The 21399-nt window shown below is 39.5% G+C and overlaps 1 protein-coding gene across 2 annotated transcripts in view; it reads right to left on the bottom strand.

Moving 5' to 3' along the window:
* The window catches only part of FGD3 (FYVE, RhoGEF and PH domain containing 3), a 117123-nt gene that overhangs the window by 17825 nt on the left and 77899 nt on the right, over positions 1 to 21399 (bottom strand). For both annotated transcript variants that reach the window (XM_048490646.1, XM_048490647.1), the window contains exons 5-15: positions 16520 to 16609; positions 14963 to 15099; positions 13478 to 13634; positions 11135 to 11273; positions 8284 to 8342; positions 7875 to 8021; positions 5841 to 5933; positions 4374 to 4453; positions 3997 to 4027; positions 3030 to 3131; positions 1760 to 1825 (exon numbers count right to left, since the gene is read on the bottom strand). In XM_048490646.1, coding sequence (XP_048346603.1) covers positions 1760 to 1825; positions 3030 to 3131; positions 3997 to 4027; positions 4374 to 4453; positions 5841 to 5933; positions 7875 to 8021; positions 8284 to 8342; positions 11135 to 11273; positions 13478 to 13634; positions 14963 to 15099; positions 16520 to 16609 — 1101 coding nt within the window. The remainder of the gene's footprint in view (positions 1 to 1759; positions 1826 to 3029; positions 3132 to 3996; positions 4028 to 4373; positions 4454 to 5840; positions 5934 to 7874; positions 8022 to 8283; positions 8343 to 11134; positions 11274 to 13477; positions 13635 to 14962; positions 15100 to 16519; positions 16610 to 21399) is intronic.

Raw genomic sequence — 21399 nt, 5'->3', positions numbered from 1 at the left:
TGTAGTTTAGTTCTCTCAAGGACCATGTTTCATCTAGCCATATATTAAAGATCTTTCTGCATTCATGAAGATTCTATTGTATGGACTCAGTTTGTTACAGGGTGCCTGTCAGGGGCGCATATCTAAAGCTAGCAGCACCAAAATTTCAGGGTCTCATTAGGAGACTGTCCTGATGATATCACATGAGCTTGATGAAGTTTGGTTCAGGGATGCCAAAGTTATGGATCCTCAAAGGGGTAGCCCCCATCTCCTGTTAGCTCCCATTGGAAACAATGGGCAATGGGAGCACCCACTTTGGGGGTCCGTAACTTTGGCTCTCCTGAGCCAAACTTCATCAAACTCGGCTGACATCATCAGGACAGTCTCCAGCTGAGACCTTGAAATTTTGGTGCCATTAGATTAAAAAATGCGAAAAAACACCAAAAATACCCCAAAAAGCCGGAATAAGAGGCATTCGGATCGGCTCATATACGGGCAGGACATATTTCGGCCCGAATATGCCTGAATTCACCCAGATTCAGCCCAAATCTGGGATTCGGTGCACCCATTTGAATCTCCAAGCCTAGTCACATATGACTCTCTGACATGACACCTGTAGTTCTAGTTAGCCACATTCCTCAACTGAGCACCCATCCCATAGTCCAGGACAGTGGCATAGCTCTGCATGGCCCAAACCCTCTGCATGGCCCAAACCCTGCCCTTTAGCAGGCCCAGTCCAGTCTTGAACTATCTTTTCCAGTTATGGTGATCATTTCAACAACATACCCAAGAGCCTTTGCTAACTATGCAAATTATCAATCGGTATGTTGTTGAAATGCTTGCCATAACTGGAAATGACAGTCCAAGGCAGGATGGGGCCTGCTAAAAGAAGGGGGCAGTGCAATGCCCCTGACCTCCATGCAGAGTAGAGGGTGGGGCTCAAGGATGGGGCTCAGCCCCAAGCCCCACCTCCATGCAGGCAAGCCAGGGGCGGGGCCACAGGGGAGGTGCCTGGAGAAGGAGTTGCCTCCAGGCACCATTTCCTACCCAAAGCCTCTGGTCCAGGAAACTGAGTATTGTCTGGTAAGCTTTATGGTTGCTACCCTGAAACACTACAGTGACTGGAGGATAGGTAAACTGCAAACTTCCTTGAGCTGGGGGTCAGCAATGGATATAGGAGATCCATCCTTTCCAAAAATGTCCTACCATTCACCACAGCCTCCACATACTAGCACCAAGGCAAATGTCTGGAGAAGGGATAGCTGGTCACAAAAAAAGAGAGTAAAATCACCACCACCTTGGCAGCCACAGAGGAAAAGAGCCAGTGATAATGTTGATTTTATTCCCCTTTCTCCACAGTGTGCTTTGACAATTTCACACCCCCACCTGACCGGATGTGCCTCACGCATAGAGAAGGCAGAGAGGAAATCCCTTCCCCTCACTTAGGATACACAAAACTAGCTAAGGTTTAATATTGTTGGGGTGAGATAACCCTGTATGCTCAGTGGTACTCCAGTAATACAAAAGGTTAGAATTACACATTTCATATTAATAGCCATATCTTATATTGAATGTGTGTGCTTGGTGGAGTGGTACATTCTTAGGATGCTTCCACAAATTGCAATTCTTCAACACTGTAATATATATGCCTCTAAATTGTAAATGCTATCACTACCACCGATTACTGTATAACATTGTCTGCAACAGTATTTCTTTCTGTCTTTTTAAAAAAGCATATTCACATTGATTTTAATGAGGCAATAATCTCTCAACTACTTACCCCTCCAGATGTGCTGCTGATGCCATCTGTCCCTGGCATAGATTCCACTGAACTGGTGCTTGCTATCTGGGGGGGGGGGGGGGCCCCGTGAGAAAACACTTTAGCAACAAGACATATTAAGTCAAGAAGAGAGCATTTTAACAACACTCTTGAGATGGTAACTACAGTTTCTTAATGGCTGGATCTTATGAGCCCTTGCACTTTCAAAGGAGCCTTTCAGAAGAGTCTGACAATTGCTGGGTCAGCAAAGCACAATAACTGCTGGCCCTCACAAGCTCTCCCATGGTGTATAATAATCAGGGAGAATCACTATGATTGTACTAGTTAGTTGCTAGGTATGTAAGTAGATTCAAATTGCAACCAACTTTCAAGGTGAGTGAGATACAGAGGTAGTTTTAAAGCCTTCCTTGGTGATCTCTCATCCAAGTACTAACCATGCTTAGCTTCCAAGATCTGGCGATACCATGCTGCCTTTCTCCCCAGACACTAACTAATGCTCACAATGCAGTATAATTGAGAAAACTGGGCATTGAACTGGTAAGAGATAAGAAATGGTAAATTAGGTTCTTCAAAGACATTTCATTCACCATGGATGTCATCCTACACATGAAACATTTGTTAATAACTTCACATTAGAGAAAAAATGTGATAGTATGTTTGTTCCAAGTAGCTTACACATGATGCTGTACATTGTACTCTGTACTTTATTACACTGTTGTCATCCTTCCACCCAGAAATTCAAAGCAGCATTTATCCTAACATAGGCCGTTTCCGCACGGCCACAGTAAGGGTTGGGTCGGCGTACATGTGCGAACAGCTCCTTGGGGACGGCGTTTTTGCCGTCCCCAGGGCGCCGTATTTGGCCCGTGCAGAAAGGGCCATACATTCTGCAAAATAGGGATAACTTCTTATCCTGGAGTAAAATGAACATAATAAGCAAGTGGGAATTTGAACTTGGTTCAAATAGCTATATTAGACACACAAGGTATTACAGCCATGGTTTATTGGCCCATGACACCACCAGAAGATTTAAAATACTTGAAAATTGGTGATCATCTCTGTATAACCCAACAGCACAACTGTCTCTGAGTGGCTTTCAAATTAGAGTCTGTGACCAATACCTGTGTTTCACTGCCCAGTATATCAGCAAAAAAATTAACATAGTTCAAGTATATTTGAAACTATATTTTACCCCAAAGCCGGAAATGTGGATTTGTCTACAGCATAGGTTGGACAGAAGCCATAGAAATAATGATTGTTCAATACTTACTGATGAATCTGGGAGATGTTCATCTTCTTGAGAAAAAGAATTATTAAAAGCTCTAAATGTTTCACTATTCTGTTTATGTTTTTCAATTGTTGCTTGAAAGACCTGGAAGGTAATAACCAAAAGAAAATGTGTATAAATAAGCAATGATCTACAATGTTTAACCAAAGTTCGTTTAAAAGAAAGACAGACCTATAATCTTGAAAAATATCAGTGGGAGAAGACATTCCTCAAGAGAGTGTTTTCTACAATATTAAGAACACTTAAGTAATGAAGGGACAAAGGGACAAATAACACATTTTGTTTGTTGGCAGGATGGGTTTGGATCCCTGGACCCAACTCATTTTCCTTCCAGTCACACAGCAGCTTCAGGAAAAGGCAATTTTTAAGCCCCAGAAACCAGGTTAAGGTTGGTATGATGGCATGAGGGGAGTGCCCACCAAAATGGTTGTGGGTTGAGTAATTTGCCTGTCTGCAGCTCCAAAGATGGCCAAATCACTCCTCCCCAGCCATTTTGCACCAGGAATTACTATGCTTACATACAGTCAAATTGAATCAAAGAATTACTCCCAAGCCAGTGATCCAGAAACGTTATTGGTACAAAAACCACTCTGGCCACAAAATCTCATAATGGCAAAATCTGTGTGTATCTCTATTGATTGGCCAATGCCCTCTCCATTATGCAACCACTTCTTCATTCTCCTCCTTCTCTCTGACTATTTTGAACTCTAAGCCAAACAGCAAGGTTTCAGAACAATGGTCAAATCTGAATGTTTCCTAATATTACCAACTGTCATTCATCTTCTGGTTTGGATTTGGTTTATTGACTACATTAAGGAATAGGGCATATCTGGTTTGGGTTTTGATTAATGCCCAACTATACAACGTTAATATTCAGCTTAATTCATTTGAAGATGGAATACGTTTTTGTCAACTGCAAAAGTACCCAGTAAAATATAATTCTACTAACCCGAATCCACTCTTTCTTTTCCTCTTCTGTCCTATAAAGCCAGAACACACAGATAAATTTGCTTTATAGACAGTAACATTTTACTGCACTGTACCTAGCAGTAATTTTAATTTCAACATTTGCAAGCTCATAAGAAAAATATCACTTATCGCATTGATTTTTAAGATCAATTATAAAATTAATGGATTATTTCTAGAACCTGATGTACAACTTATTCAAAAGAAAGCTGAACATAACTAAAAGCAAACCTTTCCCTCCCCTTTTATTTTAGCTTAATGGCACAAAACAATAAATAATAGCATAATAATTTCTTCTAACTCCTGCTTATAAGTTACCATATTTAAAATAAAAGTAGACACGCAGAACAATCGCTGTACCTTGCTTGTAGTTCCAATGACCTCTTTTTTCCTGTTATTGAGAATGTGTGAGCAACATTTTGTTTTACAATTTCTTGAACCTGAAAAACCATTTCAATATTTTAGAATTTAAAACTTTATTTTAGTCCTTTTTAAGACTCCCATACAAACTTCACACCTTCTAAATGAAGAACAGCACAAAAACCATGGAATGTTGACTTGAAAAAAGAAAAGAAACTGAGTGTCTACATTTAAGGGATCGGGCATAAAACATCGATGCCAGCTGCCAAACAATAACTTCACTGACACTTCAAATACAAAGTACTTTAAGGCTAATATTACATACTCTTACCTGGAAGTAATCCATTCTAAAACTAATGGGACATTTCTGAGTCAATATACTTAAGAATTTTGCTGCAAATCTCAAAATCACAAGAAAGTTAAATGCAGATTCTCTGCTTCTCTCCAAGATCATATTTACAGTTGGCCATCTTGGGGCCAGTCTGAATATTTCAGTTAGATAAGAATTCAGTGCCAAGATTGCTAGCTGGGGTGGACTATATGGGTGGACTAAAGGCAGCATATTACACCAAGGCTGAAAGTCCTTCTGTGGGCCTGCTTGTTTTCAGTCCCAATTTGAGGTGCTGTTTTAAACCCATAAAGCCCTATACTTAAAAGAACATCTGCCCCATTTACCCTGCCCAGAAACAACAGTCATAGCTTCGGGCTCTTCCTCATGTGCCTCTGCCACAGCTGCTTTCTGGAATGTGACAGACAGCTATGAGGAACAAGGCTTTTTCAGGGGCCACCTCATGACTATGGAATGTCCGCCCTCCTTCCATGTGCCTGGAGCCATCAACGGCACTAGGACGAGACTTCAGACTTCAGCTGACTTTAAACTGAGCAGTTGCTCCCATTTGCTAGTTTGCTTTCTGAGGATGCTATTATTTTAATTGATTGCAGTCTGTGTTCTTCTTTATGCAGCTGATGTTTTGGTTCTTACCTTTTTATCTGGTTTTCTGGTTTTAATATTGGGACTATATTGTTAATTCAGTAGCTTTATTAGACTATCTTTTGTGAACTTTCTTAGACACTTTGAGAGGGAGTCCACGAATATTTTCAATAAATAAGAATTAAATGAAATACTTTTATGTCTTCCCTGTTCCTGGAGAAGTATATGAGTCTGCCTCTACATTAACCCCTCAACACCTTCCCTCTGACATCAAAGGTGCTTCAATATCAAGGTAGTAACTGTCTAAGTTGATTTAGCTGTTGCTATTTTTTAAAATTGTTGGCAGGGCATGTCAAACATCCTCTATACCCCACAGTTCTGCCTAACAGGTCCTGCTTGCCAAGCTACCTTTATTCTACCTTGTTCACATACTTAGAGTGCTTGTTTTTCAGCTAGGGGAGGCTTCTGTGACAAGACTGACAAATCCATGGAGGAAACACTCATGAGCAAAAAGGAAAGAAGATCAAGTAACAAACCTGTAATCCGGCAATATCAATCTTTTCCCGAACACTGAATTTCTGGCCTATCAAACGCAGCTTGGGCACACAGTACAACACCATGCTGTTAAACTGTAATAGGCAGAAAGTCTTAGTCATGAGAGTTGTTCAGAAAATATATTAGGCACAAAATTGCATGACTGATAAAAGTGTCAATAATATAAAACTAAATTACACTGATCAGTTCAAAAAGGTTCTTTTTTTTTAAAGTGTTCTACGAATCAGGTAGAAATTGAAAGTTGCTGGTACTATTTTCTTTTTCAAATGGTGAAGGAAATTTACCAAGGTCAGACTTTCTCTAAAACTTAAATAGTTTATGGGGAGACTGGAGGAAAAACCATGTTGTCATCCTAAATCTTTTACCCATCTATGAACTGCAGCTTCTCTCTGAAGCTCAACATATAAAGACTGATTTTATATACTTTTCTGTTCTGCACGTCTTAGCTGCTTCCATATGGGTGAACATTCTCAACGTGCCTTTTATCACCGCTGTAATTGTATACATAGGTTTTTATCACCTTTTAACACCACTGCATAGGTAAGTGTGAGCACTTAGGAATGTATGCACATGGGAAATGGAGTTTATCAACCCCTCATGGCAGCCATTTTCCCCATTTTAAGCTTTTTGAAGGCTGAAAATATGGTAATTGCAGAAGCATTATCTGTTACAAAGCTCTCAAAAAGCCCTTTAGTTACATAGTGGTGAAAATGGTGTCAATAAGTGACTGACAATAGTAAAATAGGGAGTGGGACATTTGAAATATACCCTTTCTTGTCTAGATGGTGTGATTACACACTTTGACTGTGTTTTTCAGAGCAAAACAGCCTTGTTGTAAAGAGGTCTCCGTTTGTTACACTTGTGAAAGAGAACACTGAGGTCAACAAAAGAACACTTAGAGGACAATGTCATGTAGATATTCCAAAAACATGGCTTCTGTTTGGAAGTCAAAGCAGAGGGGATAGCATCCATGTGGAATTAACATTTTTCTTCCTTTAACTTATATTCTTACTACTTGTTATTAGCTTTAAGCCCCAACACAATCCTGGCTTATGTTTTCTTAAAAACAGAACACCTCATATGTTTGTGTGGGGAGCAAGATTTTGAGGGGACCACACTGACATGGCAGACACTCAGAGGGGTCATAAGAAAAAAAAGTTGAGATAATAGAGAACTGGTTCCAATCCCCACTCAGGGATGAAGCTCACTAGGTAATCTTTAGCCTCTCAGCATAATCCACCTCACAAGACTGTTGCTAGGAAAAGTGAAAGTGTGGACAACCATGTATATTGCCCCCAGCTCCTCGGAGAAAGTGTGGGATGAAAACAAATAGACAGTTGTACCTAGTTACAGTTATACATGTGGGTAGAGACTGTTTCCAACAAAGGCAGGGCTGCTACCACTTGTTCTGCTCTTCCCCTCCAGCCCTAGAAGGCTAAAGGGAAGCTATGGAACTTTTACCATCTCTTGCTCCTCACCTTCAGATGACAGGGAGTCTTGTTCTATTTAATGGACTGTTGTTGTTTTCATATTGCAAGCTACACTGAATCCACACTGAGTAGAGAAAGCAGGGTAAAAGTACCCAAAATAAATATATATTTCTTATTGTCTCTTCAGAATTGTTGTAAGGCACTTAGGGAATCCTATGAGTTAGTAGGCAGATATGAACACTTGAAAAATGTACATTTAAATTAAAACATGGATTTGGTAAACAACCAGATATTTAGCCTAGATGGTTCATAACTCACATAATTAGTGGCAACTAGCTGTTTAACATAGGGGTTACTTATTACTTGACAGTATAATCATAAAGGGGGAAAATGCTATTTTTGCTTTAACACCTTTTCCTCCACAATTTCAAAGATGACAGGAAAAAATGGAAGAAGCTGTTTAATTGGAAGACTGCATGGGAACCTATGCTTGCTTGGGATAAATTTTCTCAAGAGAACTTTGAACTTGAACCAGCAAGAAAACGATATGTATACACTTTACTTCAAAGAAATCAAATTACTCACCAGAAACAGATATCTATCTTGAGCTGTGCCATTCTTTGCTGATAATTTCTGAATATGCCCCTCTTTAATCAGTTCATTGGCTGGGTTAACAATATCCTCTTCTCCTCCAAGTCGTTCATATACTTCTAACAGCTTATGCATCTTTTCCTGCAACCATAAAACAAAAGACCATTTTAGCTCCCAGCTAGTCCATGTCTATTATAAACCAATTCAGTTTTCCACCTGGGCTTTCGAGTTGGGAACACTGCAGCATGGGTCTCAGACTTACACCACCCTTAATCTGTATCTGAAACTTAAGTTTAGCATGAAAACTACCATTAAGTCACTATGTGATAATTAGAGAACCACTGCACCAAATAAGCATCTTAGTAAATGGCTCAGTTGATTCTGTTGCACATTTTCTACTTACCATCTTTCGGATGGCTGCATTTGAATGGTCTGCTGCTGTTGAAATGAGCTCCAGGGACTCTGCGATAAAGAGAGCGCAGGAGTCATATATTAAGATTGTTATCATTTAATAGTTTAGTTTTTATGTCCTTGATGCACATACCTTGAGACCAAAAATGCTGCTACACACAAATGCCATATTTGTAAGCAGAGCATCACTGAGCAACATTCCTGCATTTGTCAGGATCAAGCATAAGTGTTAGAGTGTTCCATTTAATACTGGCCAGATAACAAGATTCTGATAAGTGGTGCATATTGGGCAAAAAGGGTCAAGGAGAAGAAGGTGGATTTAGCTGTCAATATCCAGGAACTAGTGAAGTACAACAGAACATGTTAGCTGAGGTCAGGTCTCTGCATGCTATATTTATGAATGTCTATGAACACTTGCAGACAGAGAATTTCTATTGGAGGGACCACGGAGGGATGCTCCATGCAGAACTCCAACCTCACACCTTTTTAACAGTGTTGCTTCGTTTTTGAAGCATCCCCTCTGACCCTGTGTTTTTTCTGGATATACACTTCAGGGACCTTCACTGGCACTCATAATCACTGGCACACATAACTCCTCTGAGTCCTGTTCTCCCCTAGCCAATTCTATCACACACTTTGTGCCCTACCAATGGAGAACCATCCAACCTTACTCTGAACTAGAATACTGTGGAGTTGAAAATTCATCTCCACCAAAATATAACCAAAATCTGGATGCTCCTCAGCTCTGACTCATCTATTGTATCATTCTCTCTTGAGAATCAAAACTCTGCTTTGTCCAGGAAAATTGGCTCTCTTAATATTGCCAGAAGGTCAGTTCTTCTTATATCTAGTCAGTCCAAACTAGAGCCCATTGCCCAGTGTTGTCTGGACAACCTTTGGTTCAGTTATGCTGCACCCAATGTCATCTTTTTCTGCATCCATTGGACTCTGCCTCCTCAGACCTTTTCTGGATCTGGTAAACATTACCCTATGCTGCAACGACCTCTGCTATTCCCATCTATCCTTTATCTCTATCTAAATCTTAGGCTTCTTGAAATTCTCTGTGTGTGTGTGCTTTTGCCAACTTGTGTGTAAATTTATTATTTTACTTTTTAAATAGAATTGTTAAAAACTTCTAAACTCCAATCTCCTGTGGATTTCTAAGGGGAAAGCTTTGGTGGAGATCCTGTAGCCTGTCCTTTCACAGTGTATTATCTGTCTCTGCTAATTCTCCAACCTAAAATGGAACAGACCCCCACTAATTCAGGTAACAACAGAGTTTCATCCTTTCTCGGATGTTAATTAATGAATAAGCATCATCTTCCTGAGATTGTCAGGAGGCTTGGAGTTGGGTGCCATCAATATGCTGATGACATACATCTCTTCCTCCTGCAGGATAAGCAGTCAGGAGTAGGGCTCTCACACTATCCCAGATGCAGTTGTTGAGTGGTTAAGGGTAAGCTGGCTAAAGTTGAATCCATCCAAAGTGGAGGTCATGTGACTGGGAAAAACTGACATGCTAGCTAGAAGGTGAGTTCTGAAACTTGATGATGTCCAGTTGACAGCTGTGGACTCTGCAAAAAGCCATGGATGTGGTTGAGCATCCATGATAGAGCAATTGGTGTTTTTTCACCTAAATCAGGTTTGCCAACTGGCTCCTTATTTGTGTGGGTCACGCCTTGCCACATTGATCCATGCAGTGGTCACCTTCAGATTGGACTGTTGCAATTTGTCTTTGTGGGTCTACCCTTGAAAAGGACTTACCCAAATAGGCCAGGCTACTCTGATCTTGTCAGATCTCACAAGCTTAACAGGGTTGGCCCTGGTTAGTCCTTGCACGGGAGACCACCAAGGAATACCAGGGTCATTATGCAGAGGAAGGCAGTGGCAACCCACCTCTTTAGTGTCTGACCTGGAAAACTCTACTGGGTAACCAGAGGTCAGCTGTGACTTGACAGTACTTTACCCATACACACCCCCTTGAAAATGCTTTGGAAACTTCAAGTGATTGGGAATACAGCTGTCAAGATACTGGCTGGAACATTTTGGTCAGCTCACATTACTCTAATTTTATGGCAGCTGCACTGGATAGTAATTTGTTTCTGAATCCAATTCAAGGTTAACTTTTAAAGCCCTTTATGGTCTAGGACCTTCATACCTATGGGACTGCATCTCCCATTACAACCTCCTGTGCCCTTTTTGGTCATCTTCTCAGGGACTCTTGAAGGTGCCCAGTACCAGTTAGCTGTTACTAGAAGAGGCGCTTTCTCAATTAGACTCTAACTCTCTGATGACACCTCTGTCCTGTGGTACTTACAAACATAAGAACATGAGAAAAACCATGCTGGATCATACTGAGGTCTATAAAGTCCAGCAGTCTGTTTACACAATGGCCAAACAGGTGCCTCTAAGAAGCCAAAAAACAAGATGGCTGCAGCAGTAGTAGCCTGAGTGCATTTCATAGCACCTAATATAATAGGCAAGCGAATTGTTCAGGTGGGCCTTTGGGAATTAAGCAGTGTTCTGGGCTGGTTTGATTGTGATATCAGCTGAGTCATATCTTAATATTTTACATGCATTATCAGATTTTTGTGGATTTAAACATATATTATTATGTCGTTTAAGTGCAGATGCTGAACAGTGACATGAACATGTACTAAAATATGTAGAACAGTCACATGAATATGTACAAGAAATTTATGTTACTGAGATGTTAGGTAGGTTTATATCAAATTGCAACAAAGGGGAAAATATTTTTAAAAAGCTTTTTCATGGACAGTCCCTATTCATTTCTGAATGCCATTTAAAAAGTAAGCTACCACATGAATGGAACTTTTACTTACTTTCAGCATCTTTTCTATCTGGTGACTCTTCAGGAAGTTTTTTAAGGTAATCTTTCAAGAGCAGCTCATAGCGAGGAATTCTTTGTACAGGTTCTAGCATGTGGTGCTGTAATGTCAGATTCCCACATATTTCTTGTTTCTGTATATCATTGTGAAGGTGAGTGAAACAAAATAAATGTTATACCATATACTCAAACCATTTAATGCAGGAAACACCTGCTTTTTAATCTGTAAAGCAAAGTAGATTTTTGATAAATTATTTAAGGAGATAAACATGCTTCAGTAATGAATTTTTAAATCAAAAATCATTGATGAGATCATTCCATAGTTAAAAGTTCAACAAATAAGGAATAGAATCAAGCAGAATATTCTATAGGGCTGCATTCAAACTGACATTTCACCAAAATCGGATTACTGTTGGAGAAGAGAGTTCATGTGTCATCTAATGTTTCATGTTAATACTGAAGCTTTGCTTCAGTTCTGTTTTCTAGACTTCTGGTTGATTCTGCAACCCAAATCCTATTTCATTGTTTACTGAATGTCACATCATGTTGATTATATTGACCCACTCTGTGTAATCTGCCTTGAGTTCTAGTGAGAACGACAAACTATAAATAGTGTATTAATTAATTAATTAACTGGATTTAATATACCGCCCACCCCCAAAGGGTTCTGGTGGGCGGTACACATATTAAAACATTACCAGCTAAAACCAATTACAATTGACATAAACCATAAATAATAAATTAATATACAAAAATCAGATGGTGAGAAAACATTCCAGTAACTATCGCGAGGCTTGTACAAGAACAGTATCATATTTAAGACACAGATTGGAATGCAGGGGATGGCGCTCACTTCAGCGGCTATTCCCCACTCCCATAACCCGGCAAAATAATTCCATTTTACAGGCCATGCGGAATTGCTCAAGGTCCCGCAGGGCCCTAATAGACAATGGTAACGAGTTCCACCAGGCAGGGGCCAAGGCACTAAAGGCACTGGCCTAGGTGGAGCTCGCCGCATCATAGAGGAGCCAGGGACCACCAGTAGATTGGCCTCTACAGAGCGCAGAGGCCGAGTGGGGACGTAAGTGTAAATGAATAAAAATAAATAAGCTGTCAATCAGAAGGGAATAACACATCAATATGTAATACAAACACATATACCTTTCAGAAAAGCATAAAGAGGTTTTGCCACCTTAACTGACACCTGGCCTGGCCTACAGGCTAAGAAATTTGTATAACAAGTTAATCAACAGTCACTATTCATCATCCATTTTCCAATATATTGTTAAAACCTCAATGAATACTCATTAGTGCTACTCATTACTAGTGCTATAAGCATTTACATCACAAAAATGTATGACTCCTGAGTGGAATCTTAAAGAGAAACAATAAATCACAAGAAAATCATTCATTCACAAATGCCTCATTTTAAAATTATTATATGCACAGTAAGAGCAACATTCAGAAGAATGTTTTTTTTCCCAGGAAATTCATTATCTGCTACCAAAGTACAGAGACTGCAATGGAAATCTGGGGCTTAACCCAGGATTAAGGCACTCCGATTTTGTGACATACCTGATCAGGTGAAATGAAGTTGTAAATCAGCTTTGTTTGAATGCAATTTGGACATTAATACAGTTCACTAAGTGAGGGGTTCCCAACCTAGTATCTGTGGGTGCCATGGTGCCCACCTACATCTTCCTACTGCCCCCCAAATGTCATTAAAAAGTGATCAGGACCAGGTAGGGTTTTTGCCAGTAAGGCTTCTGATTAGCTGTTGGAGATTGGATTGACTGTAGATTTTTTTAAAATGCTTGTTTGGCAGCAGCTGCCAACACAACATAAGGATCTTCACTGTGTAAATGAAGCTAAGCCGCAGCAGCCATTTTGTGGCTGCCTCCCTCCCTGCAGCAGCTATTTTAAGGCAGCCATTTTGTGGCTGTCCCCATGACACTGCTAGAATTCAAAAAGCACCTACACTTACAAAAAGGTTGGGGTCCTCTCTGCTAAGCTATTTAATAACAATCCAAATTGCAACATTTAATTGTGATCAACATCTCCTTAGAGGTACAGATTCCAGTGTGACTGGTGGGGGGAGGATAACAAGTACAATCAGTTTCTGAAGATCAGCATAAAAAGATGTAGCAACATTAAACGATACCAGTGAAGTTAAATTATTAAAACAGTGAAGTGTTTTAGAACATTTGTCACTATACATTCTATGCTTCATGGGAATATTGTATAAGAACAAACAAGATGGGATCATTTTCTGGTTTCATTATCTCCTTGAGTGTAATGTCAATTGACTATGAACTGCAAGATTTTTGAATCTTTGTACCTGAATATTTTGAACAACTTCTTTAAATTGAGAGGATCTCTGTAACCATGTATTCACCATGTCCATTGCTCTGTCAAAATTCTTTACATATTCTCCATACATCTTCAGAAATGGAGCAAGTTTTTGAAGGATATCTCCTAACCGTGGGTTAGTATTCCTGCAGAACAAAAGTGAATAAATTTCATGGACCACCAGCTGCTGAAGATGGGTACCATATGCTAGATCCCCCTCCTTCCCCCCCCCCTCTCTCTTCCTGCTGTAGGAGAAGACAGAGGCTTGTTTTAAAAGAGAGGCTTATTTGAAATAAAGTTTTAAAAAGCCCTCCCAATCATCAAGGAGGGTGGGAGTAGGGGAGATGTGGTGGAATCAAAAAGAAACTATTCCTAGCAAAAGCCAACTCTCTGTTATTATTATATTGAGGTATCAACATCTTGATATTAACATTTAGAGAAGCAGGAAGGAGCTGGCAGCATGGGAGGGGGAGGAAGGTGTGGATGTAATATGAGGGAGTGGGAAGGGTGGAGCTAGGTAGGTTGGCTGTGTACAGAGGGAAGGTGTCCAGGGCAAAGCTATACTCACTGGCAAATCTGTCCACACTGGCTGTAAAAAAATTAAAAGTCATACTAGAAGTGGTGTCACCACGGAGATAATGGAAAGTGAATGTGGGGCTTGAGGAAATACATCCATACAAGAAATTTTGCAACAGCGGACATTCGCCCCTGTTGCACAGTGGATACCTTGTGCATAATCGGCCTGGTTCTTTGAATTCCCAGCTTCCATTTTTTAAAAAAGTGTAGCCCCTTCTGTTGCAAAGATATAAGGGGAAAGGCAAACCACCTCAAAGAAGGGACCTACAGACTTGCTTTTTAAAAAAAGGAAGCCGAGATTCAGACAACCTATTGCACACATTGGTATAGCGTTACAAAAGCCCCAGTGGAAAAAGGAAGGGAAGATGGCCACTGGTGGCAAATTAAAGCAGGGAAACTGCAAGGAAACCTCACCTTGGAATTCATGTTGCTGCTGTTCTGTACTGGCAGTCACACCAACAACAGGGAAAACATACAAGTCTGTCCCCATATGGAAACCACCATGGTTTAAATCCAAAGCAGTGCATGCAACAATGGGTAATAGAAGCTTCACCACTAATTTCATTGGCAAGGGAATGTCTGTGTTTGCAGACATAAAAGAAAACTGCCCAGTATTGAAGACAATAGGAAACACACTGCTTCCCTACTAGTAACTGGTCCCAGCCTCTTTTCACAGACAGAGAAGAAAAGAATAAAGCTTTCACTGTCCCAGAAGTGCCACTGGTTCAGAGAAACTGGCAAAAATCCTTGAGAAACTGGCAAAAATCAAACGTGCCAGCATTAATACCTGTGCCAGAAAGATGCAGATATATCCCGTGCAATTAAGAGCACATCTGTCATACTACAGAACTGGACATGACAATTGCTAGAGTATGCTTAAAAGAGATAGTTTACTTACCATTCATCTGTAATCCTTGTTTTGAGTTCAGGCAGAAGAAATTGTTCATGGAAACGATAAATGGAAGAAATATTTGAAAAGATGCCTGTTACCACTTCAGGTGGAATTCCTGCTTCATACAATTTAGTGCAAAAAACCTGCACAAAAAAAATCCTCAAGGTAAAAAAAAATTTTTTATACAAACCTAGCAGGTTGATATTTCAGAATCTTTATTTTTTAAAATATTTTCCCAAGATGCACTTTAATATTTTCTTAAGATTAATTTGTTCAAAGGATACCACAGTCAAATTAAGTAACATGATACTTTGCAATTAATGTTCTATCTAGTTATAAAAAAGTACCCACTATTTCATAGAGATGATGCATCTCACAATAAATCAAAATGAAAGGTGATGGTCTCTAGATATGTGTGAGCACCTTTCCTAAATAATGTTCTGCTAGATAAAAAATTGATTTCTGCCAAGGAAAAAAATTCTATACAGTATGGATCAATTTTTCCTACTTCCACAGTAGGCATTGCACAATACACTTTAAGGGACAAAAGACATCTGAATCAGCAACTAGACGAATTGACCTCAGGAAAGTCCTGAGGAAGGAAGGAGGAAGTCAATTGTCCCAAAATAACTTCCATTCCTTCTACTCAGACAATCAACTCAAAATGAAGACATCTAGTGCAGAAACTAGATGTCTAGTTAAGATTCCAGATTAATAAAGACATCCTGAAACCACTTGTCCATTTTTGATGTAAACATTTAATCTACAGGAAATGTGCCAATTGTATTTAAAGTTTCATTGCTGCAATATAACAATAATAGTTAACAATAACTAATATTATGAGTAAATTTAGAACTCTTTAAAAACGCACTAGGGTTTTTTAAAAAGCCATTTTCCAATTATGCTCATAATTCCAATTCTTAATCAACTGGAATGTGGTAAACTCATCATCATTTCAAACACTCTGGATAAAAATAGGTGGAAGTTTCTGCCAGAAAATGTGCATATTCCCCAGGGTGTATAGGGTTAGGTTTAGGGGTTAGGGTTAGGAACTGGGAAGGAATCTTGTAATTTTGGGATGGAATAAAAATGTGAATTTGTAACCCCACTTCAGAAAGACAAAAGGAAAGGAAAGATATTCTCTTATGTGTTCACTATATGGCATGAATGACTTTTAGAAACCACTTGCACTGTGCTGCTCTTGAAAAGACCCACATTCTTGGCAATTGTGGGACTTCAGCGAACCACTGAAGACTCATTCATTCAATGATGGCTGAGTATATCATGGCCACTGCAGCAGGAGTCCTTAGCTTGCACCAGTCATATAATCCACTAATGTAGAAAGGATGCAATTACAAAAAATAATGCAAGTCGCTATGGTGAAGTGGATTGGGCGAAGTTGATAATTTTTGACAAAGGCGGTAATTCTGGATAAGACAGCAACAACAATATGGTGGAATTTGGTCTGAAAGGCTATTGCCTCTAGTGATAAAAATGAGACTTTGGGAATAAGGCAGGAAATGAAAGTGTTAAAAAGGCAGAATGCAGTAGAGACACACTTACCTGATCTAGAAGATGAAGTCTTTTAACATAAGCCTCTTCAGTATGAAGAAGTTCATTTGCAATGTTAAACAGCTTTTGGGGCTCAGAACACTGGAATGAAAAACACAATGCCCATTTTTAATGCACCTTCTGAACACCAGGGAAATAAAAGGTCTTTTTTGCACCCGTTTCTTGCAGTTATATGTAATTTCTCCTGGGGAAAATATTTTTTTCAATTTCATTGCCCCAGCAAAGCACACATTTGTCTCACTGATTTACTTAAGGACAAAATATAGCCTAGCTGTACATGATTTGGGGGTGGGGAGAGAGAGATCTGTTTTTAAGCACACATCCATCCATATTTGAAGTGGAGTGGGGCAATTTTTAAAACAAAAATGGAATGCATAAACCATGCCATGTCCTCCTCCTGAGGTTCCGTGTTTACTTGTTTGAAGAGCTTTCCCCCCCAGTCAACTTCCAATAATAAAAATGAGTTGGGCTAAGTGAGGACAACACAATAGGGTGGGGAGGGGTGGACAAACTGATTTTTTGTCAGTTTGTAACACTACATGTTACTCACATGTCATGGTAAGATGTGCTTCTCCATACTTACCACAGAGAGAAACACATCTTACCATGAAATGCCTCTGAAGATGACAGCCACAGATGCAGGGTGAAAGGAGAGAAACTGAGACCACAGCCACAAGGCCTGGAAAACCCAAAGCATCCAATCATGTGAAAGTGTGTTTTTCTTCTCACAAAGTTGACATTACTAGTGCATTGTACTTCAACTGCTTAGTTTTGTTTGTAGTTGTAGTTAAAATAAAACATTTTGAAACTATGGTGTTGCTTAATATCAGGCAGAAAAGAACAGTGTATTTGACTGATTGACTGGATTCAAACCACACTGCTATTAGTACATTGACTACAGTATGCCCAGGCCATCTGAAATCTAAATTGTATATTTTTTCATCTCCTGAGAGCAATGAGAAAACTCTCATGTAATAAGGTTGTTTATCTGAATATAAATATATTAAAGAGCTTATTCCATTGATGCTACTTGATACTCATCAAGAATATTTCCATATCTCTCACGTGTGATCTCCCTTTCTTTCTGCCCTACATTATGAACATGGTTACCTAGATAAAATAACATGACACAGTTGTACTCAGAACAACTAACCCTGCTCTGGAAAAATTGTTAGAAGTAATGACCATCACCTTTATTTCATGTCATTTCTTCTTTTTTATCAAGGCTAACATGTCTCATAAAATGCCAGCAGCTCAGAAAACAGAGGCATTATCAAAACCAATGAGCTCCTTCTTGTCAGTTTTCATTGGACAATAGATAGATAAGATTTCCAATTATTCAGTCATGTGCTCACACTGTAATAAATGCACAAAGACAGTGATGTGTTGGGTGTGAAACAAAAATCTCAAGGGAATGACATGACAATCAGCATTTAATCATCTTAGAACTGCACATAAATCTATGGAAGGGAAAGCCCTGCTCAAGGCCATTTTTTCAAAAGACACTGCATTATTAAATGGACCTAGAAAGTTGTCTGGAATTCAAACTTCTTTACAAAAGTTGTTTGCATCTGAGGGTCCAAAGACATCCATGCCAATATGCTTGCTCACTGACAGACACCTTTTTCTTTCCCACTGTTTTCTTAAACATTTTGTAACATAGTAAGAGATCTGAAGAAGGAAGTTTGCACACTGATCTCCATATTTTTATAGCTGTTCTGTCATTTGTCCAGCCCCATCCGGGGGGGGGGGGGACTTATGGGAGTGGTGTCAGTGCATTTGCCTTTCCCAGGACCCTAACCCTGGCAGACAAGGAGATGCCCCGGCAGCCAGCTGTCCCACAGATCCTCTGTCACAGAACCCAGAAGTCTGGGCTGTGGCGAGTTTGCACTGGCACCCCACTCAAATGCTAGCATGGGAGGGGACGGGCCAGGGCATACCCAGGGTGAAGCCAATTTTAGTCAGCTTCCTCCCTGATTGAGGACTGGTAGTACAGCACACTGGCCCTCAGATTTATACCACACTTTCTGTGGTATATGTCCTAGGGGGGTTTTCAGCAGAGGGAAGGTTTTAAGGATTTTCCTTGCTTCCTAAGTCACCAAAAAGCCCTTTTGGAGGTGGCAGGGAGGCACCACACTGACACTGGAACCCACCTCCTCCGGTTTTGGATGGGGTTGCTTGAAATACAAGACAACGATCAAAAAGTGCAGAGGAGAGAAAATAATTTTAAGTTCATTTATAGATTTATTATACTTTAACAACTTTACTTAAAATGGGACCTAATGGAGTATTGTCAAAGAGTTCTGGAATATTGAAATATTGTCAGAGAGTTCTGGAATAACATGCAAAATGAAAACTGTAGTAGACTGGGTACAGAAATACACCCACCAATAGTGTGTTCATTGTGGTATAATGCAGAACAACTGCCTTAAAAAACACATGGTATTTTATATAAGTTTGAGAAGTTACAGACAGAATTATATTAGTATGAATTTTGAAACAGAGTATGCTTCCAAAGACTGAGCTTTGGGTATGTAAACGGTGTCATAGCATTATAGTAATAGATAAGACTTCTGTACACAAACAAGATATTTCAAAGAAGATCTGTTTATTCAGCACTATCACTTTTTTTGTCGAATACCACAACCAAACCTTTCAACAACTGGAGATTTTCTTTACAACTTTGATTCTTTGATTGTATGTTCTTGTATTGTATTATCACAGTCTAGCATTTTGCGCACTGTTTTATGCTATTGTAGCTGGTCCTAATAAAAGGTATTACATGGACATGATTTGTTTTTGACTTAACTATGTTTCATTTCATTGCTTGTTTAGGAGCTATGAAAATATGCACCATTCCTTTCTACAGATTATTACTGTGACATTCTCAAAAAGAAAGTATAATTTGGACCAGTTTGAGCAAACAAAGCAATAAAAGCACCAATTATATGTATGAAAATCTTCTTCATATCAGCATGCAACACTGCTTGAGGTTTTCCTTTCTGCTTTTTACACACATCCCCATACTAGTAGCTAATTTTCCCATTAAATTTTGTATCCTTTCATATGAATAAGATACAAAGCAGTTGTGCAAAGAAGTCAGAATAACTGGAATAAATAATGTTATTAAATTGGCTGGAAGCATCAATTTCGTTAAAGGTTATTGGAAAATTCACTATCATTGTTTTAATTCCTATCTATACATGAGAATGGCAGTATTCATGATTCTGAGAATGGCAGTTGGAGAGTTCTGACAGTTAAGAACAGACAATTGACTGAGAAAGAAGGGGGCAACACAATTCATGGGGGGAACTCCCACTGGAGCTGGGGCACCCCTGTGCCAGTGTGGGTGCTCACCCCACCAGCATGAAGGGCAAATATGCTGGTGGAAGGTTAACTTTTCTGTGTGGCTAAGTGCCACACAGTGCTGCAGCACCCAACCCGGAAACCACCATTCATCCACAGATTTGCCAGTGCAAAAAGCAAGGGGACTTCAGGGGGGAGGGTGATCTTAGTCAGCTTCCTCCCTGCATTTGCCCGCCAGTATGCCAGTGCTAGGGATTTGGGCTTATAGCCCATAATGCTCAATGGAGGGCTCTTCAGCAGTAAGGAGGCTTTTTTGTTTTAGGCCTCCCTGCTCTGCCGAGAAGCCCTCCTGGAGGTGGTGGGGCAGTGACAAAACAGAGCTGGGTCCTGCTGTGAGGGCCTCTGGATGAGGTGTAACAGACAGAATTTGGAGACAGCAGTGAGAGCTGCAAGCTGTCTTGTGGAGGATTCTCTTCTGGAGTGAAAAGGAAGACATTTGGGTTTTGGATCAGAAAGGATATACTAACTATATAAGGAAATTGTGCTAGAGTGATCCCTAAGAGTTTAATGGGAAATAGCTCTGTTGAAAGCGGTGATCCCAAACCAGTTTACAGGAGAAACTGAGGAAGTATGTTAATGTTCCTGGCTACTCCAACTAAACTACTGTGTAAATGAAGCTTAAGTTTAAGAAATAACCAGTGACTGCCAAGAGAAATCACTCTCAGTAGAATATAAAGGTTTAAACACTTGTATGTGAACCACCTTGACAAATTTGAAATTACAATATGTCACTTGAACAAATCCATCTCAAGTCCCTCAATTCTGTTACTCTGTTACAAAACATATCCCTGTTATGAAGTTTTGCTAACCTGACTTTTACAACTCCCCAAGAGACAAATAAAACCATTTTAAGTTGTACTTCAAAAAGCCTCCTGAGTGCCACATATTTCTAACCTTTCTTAGAAAATAAGGGATCTGTCACAATCAGTGGCAATGATGTCATAGCAAGTTATAAGTCTCAACAGTAAGAATAAAGTATATATGGGAACAAATATAACTGGACAGTTTTTGAAATAGTGGCAAGAAATAATTTATGGCAAGGGAAACAGAGAGACATTTTGAAGATATGGACACAATTTGTGGACTGGATGAAAGACATTGGAGTCAAAGAAGAAATATGGGAGAAGAGAGTACAAAGAATGAACTTACTGTTGCTTACTTAAATAAATGGGAAAGAAAATTGAGGGGGGGAGGGAAAAAAGGGGGGAAAGTGTGGTATGGAATATGTCAACAAAAATGCATATTTTGTATAAATGTACTGAAATTTCAAACTATACAATAAAAATTATTTTTAAAAACCCAGTAAGAACAAAATGTTAACAGATTATTAAAACAAGAAGAGTACAGCCATAATGCATAACCTTTGCAAAATATTCTGAAGGATGTATGCTTACTAATGTAGTGTACTAAGGACCATAATCAATTGATATAATATATAATTTACAGAAGATCCCTGATTCAGTTTCTGGCTCCTTAAAGTTAAAAGATTCAGAGACCTCAGCATG

The sequence above is a fragment of the Sphaerodactylus townsendi genome, linkage group LG03 (assembly GCF_021028975.2).
Source record: "Sphaerodactylus townsendi isolate TG3544 linkage group LG03, MPM_Stown_v2.3, whole genome shotgun sequence".
NCBI lineage: Eukaryota > Metazoa > Chordata > Lepidosauria > Squamata > Sphaerodactylidae > Sphaerodactylus > Sphaerodactylus townsendi.
The sequence above is the reverse complement of the archived record's forward strand: the minus strand, read 5'-3'. Positions and strand labels throughout refer to the sequence as shown.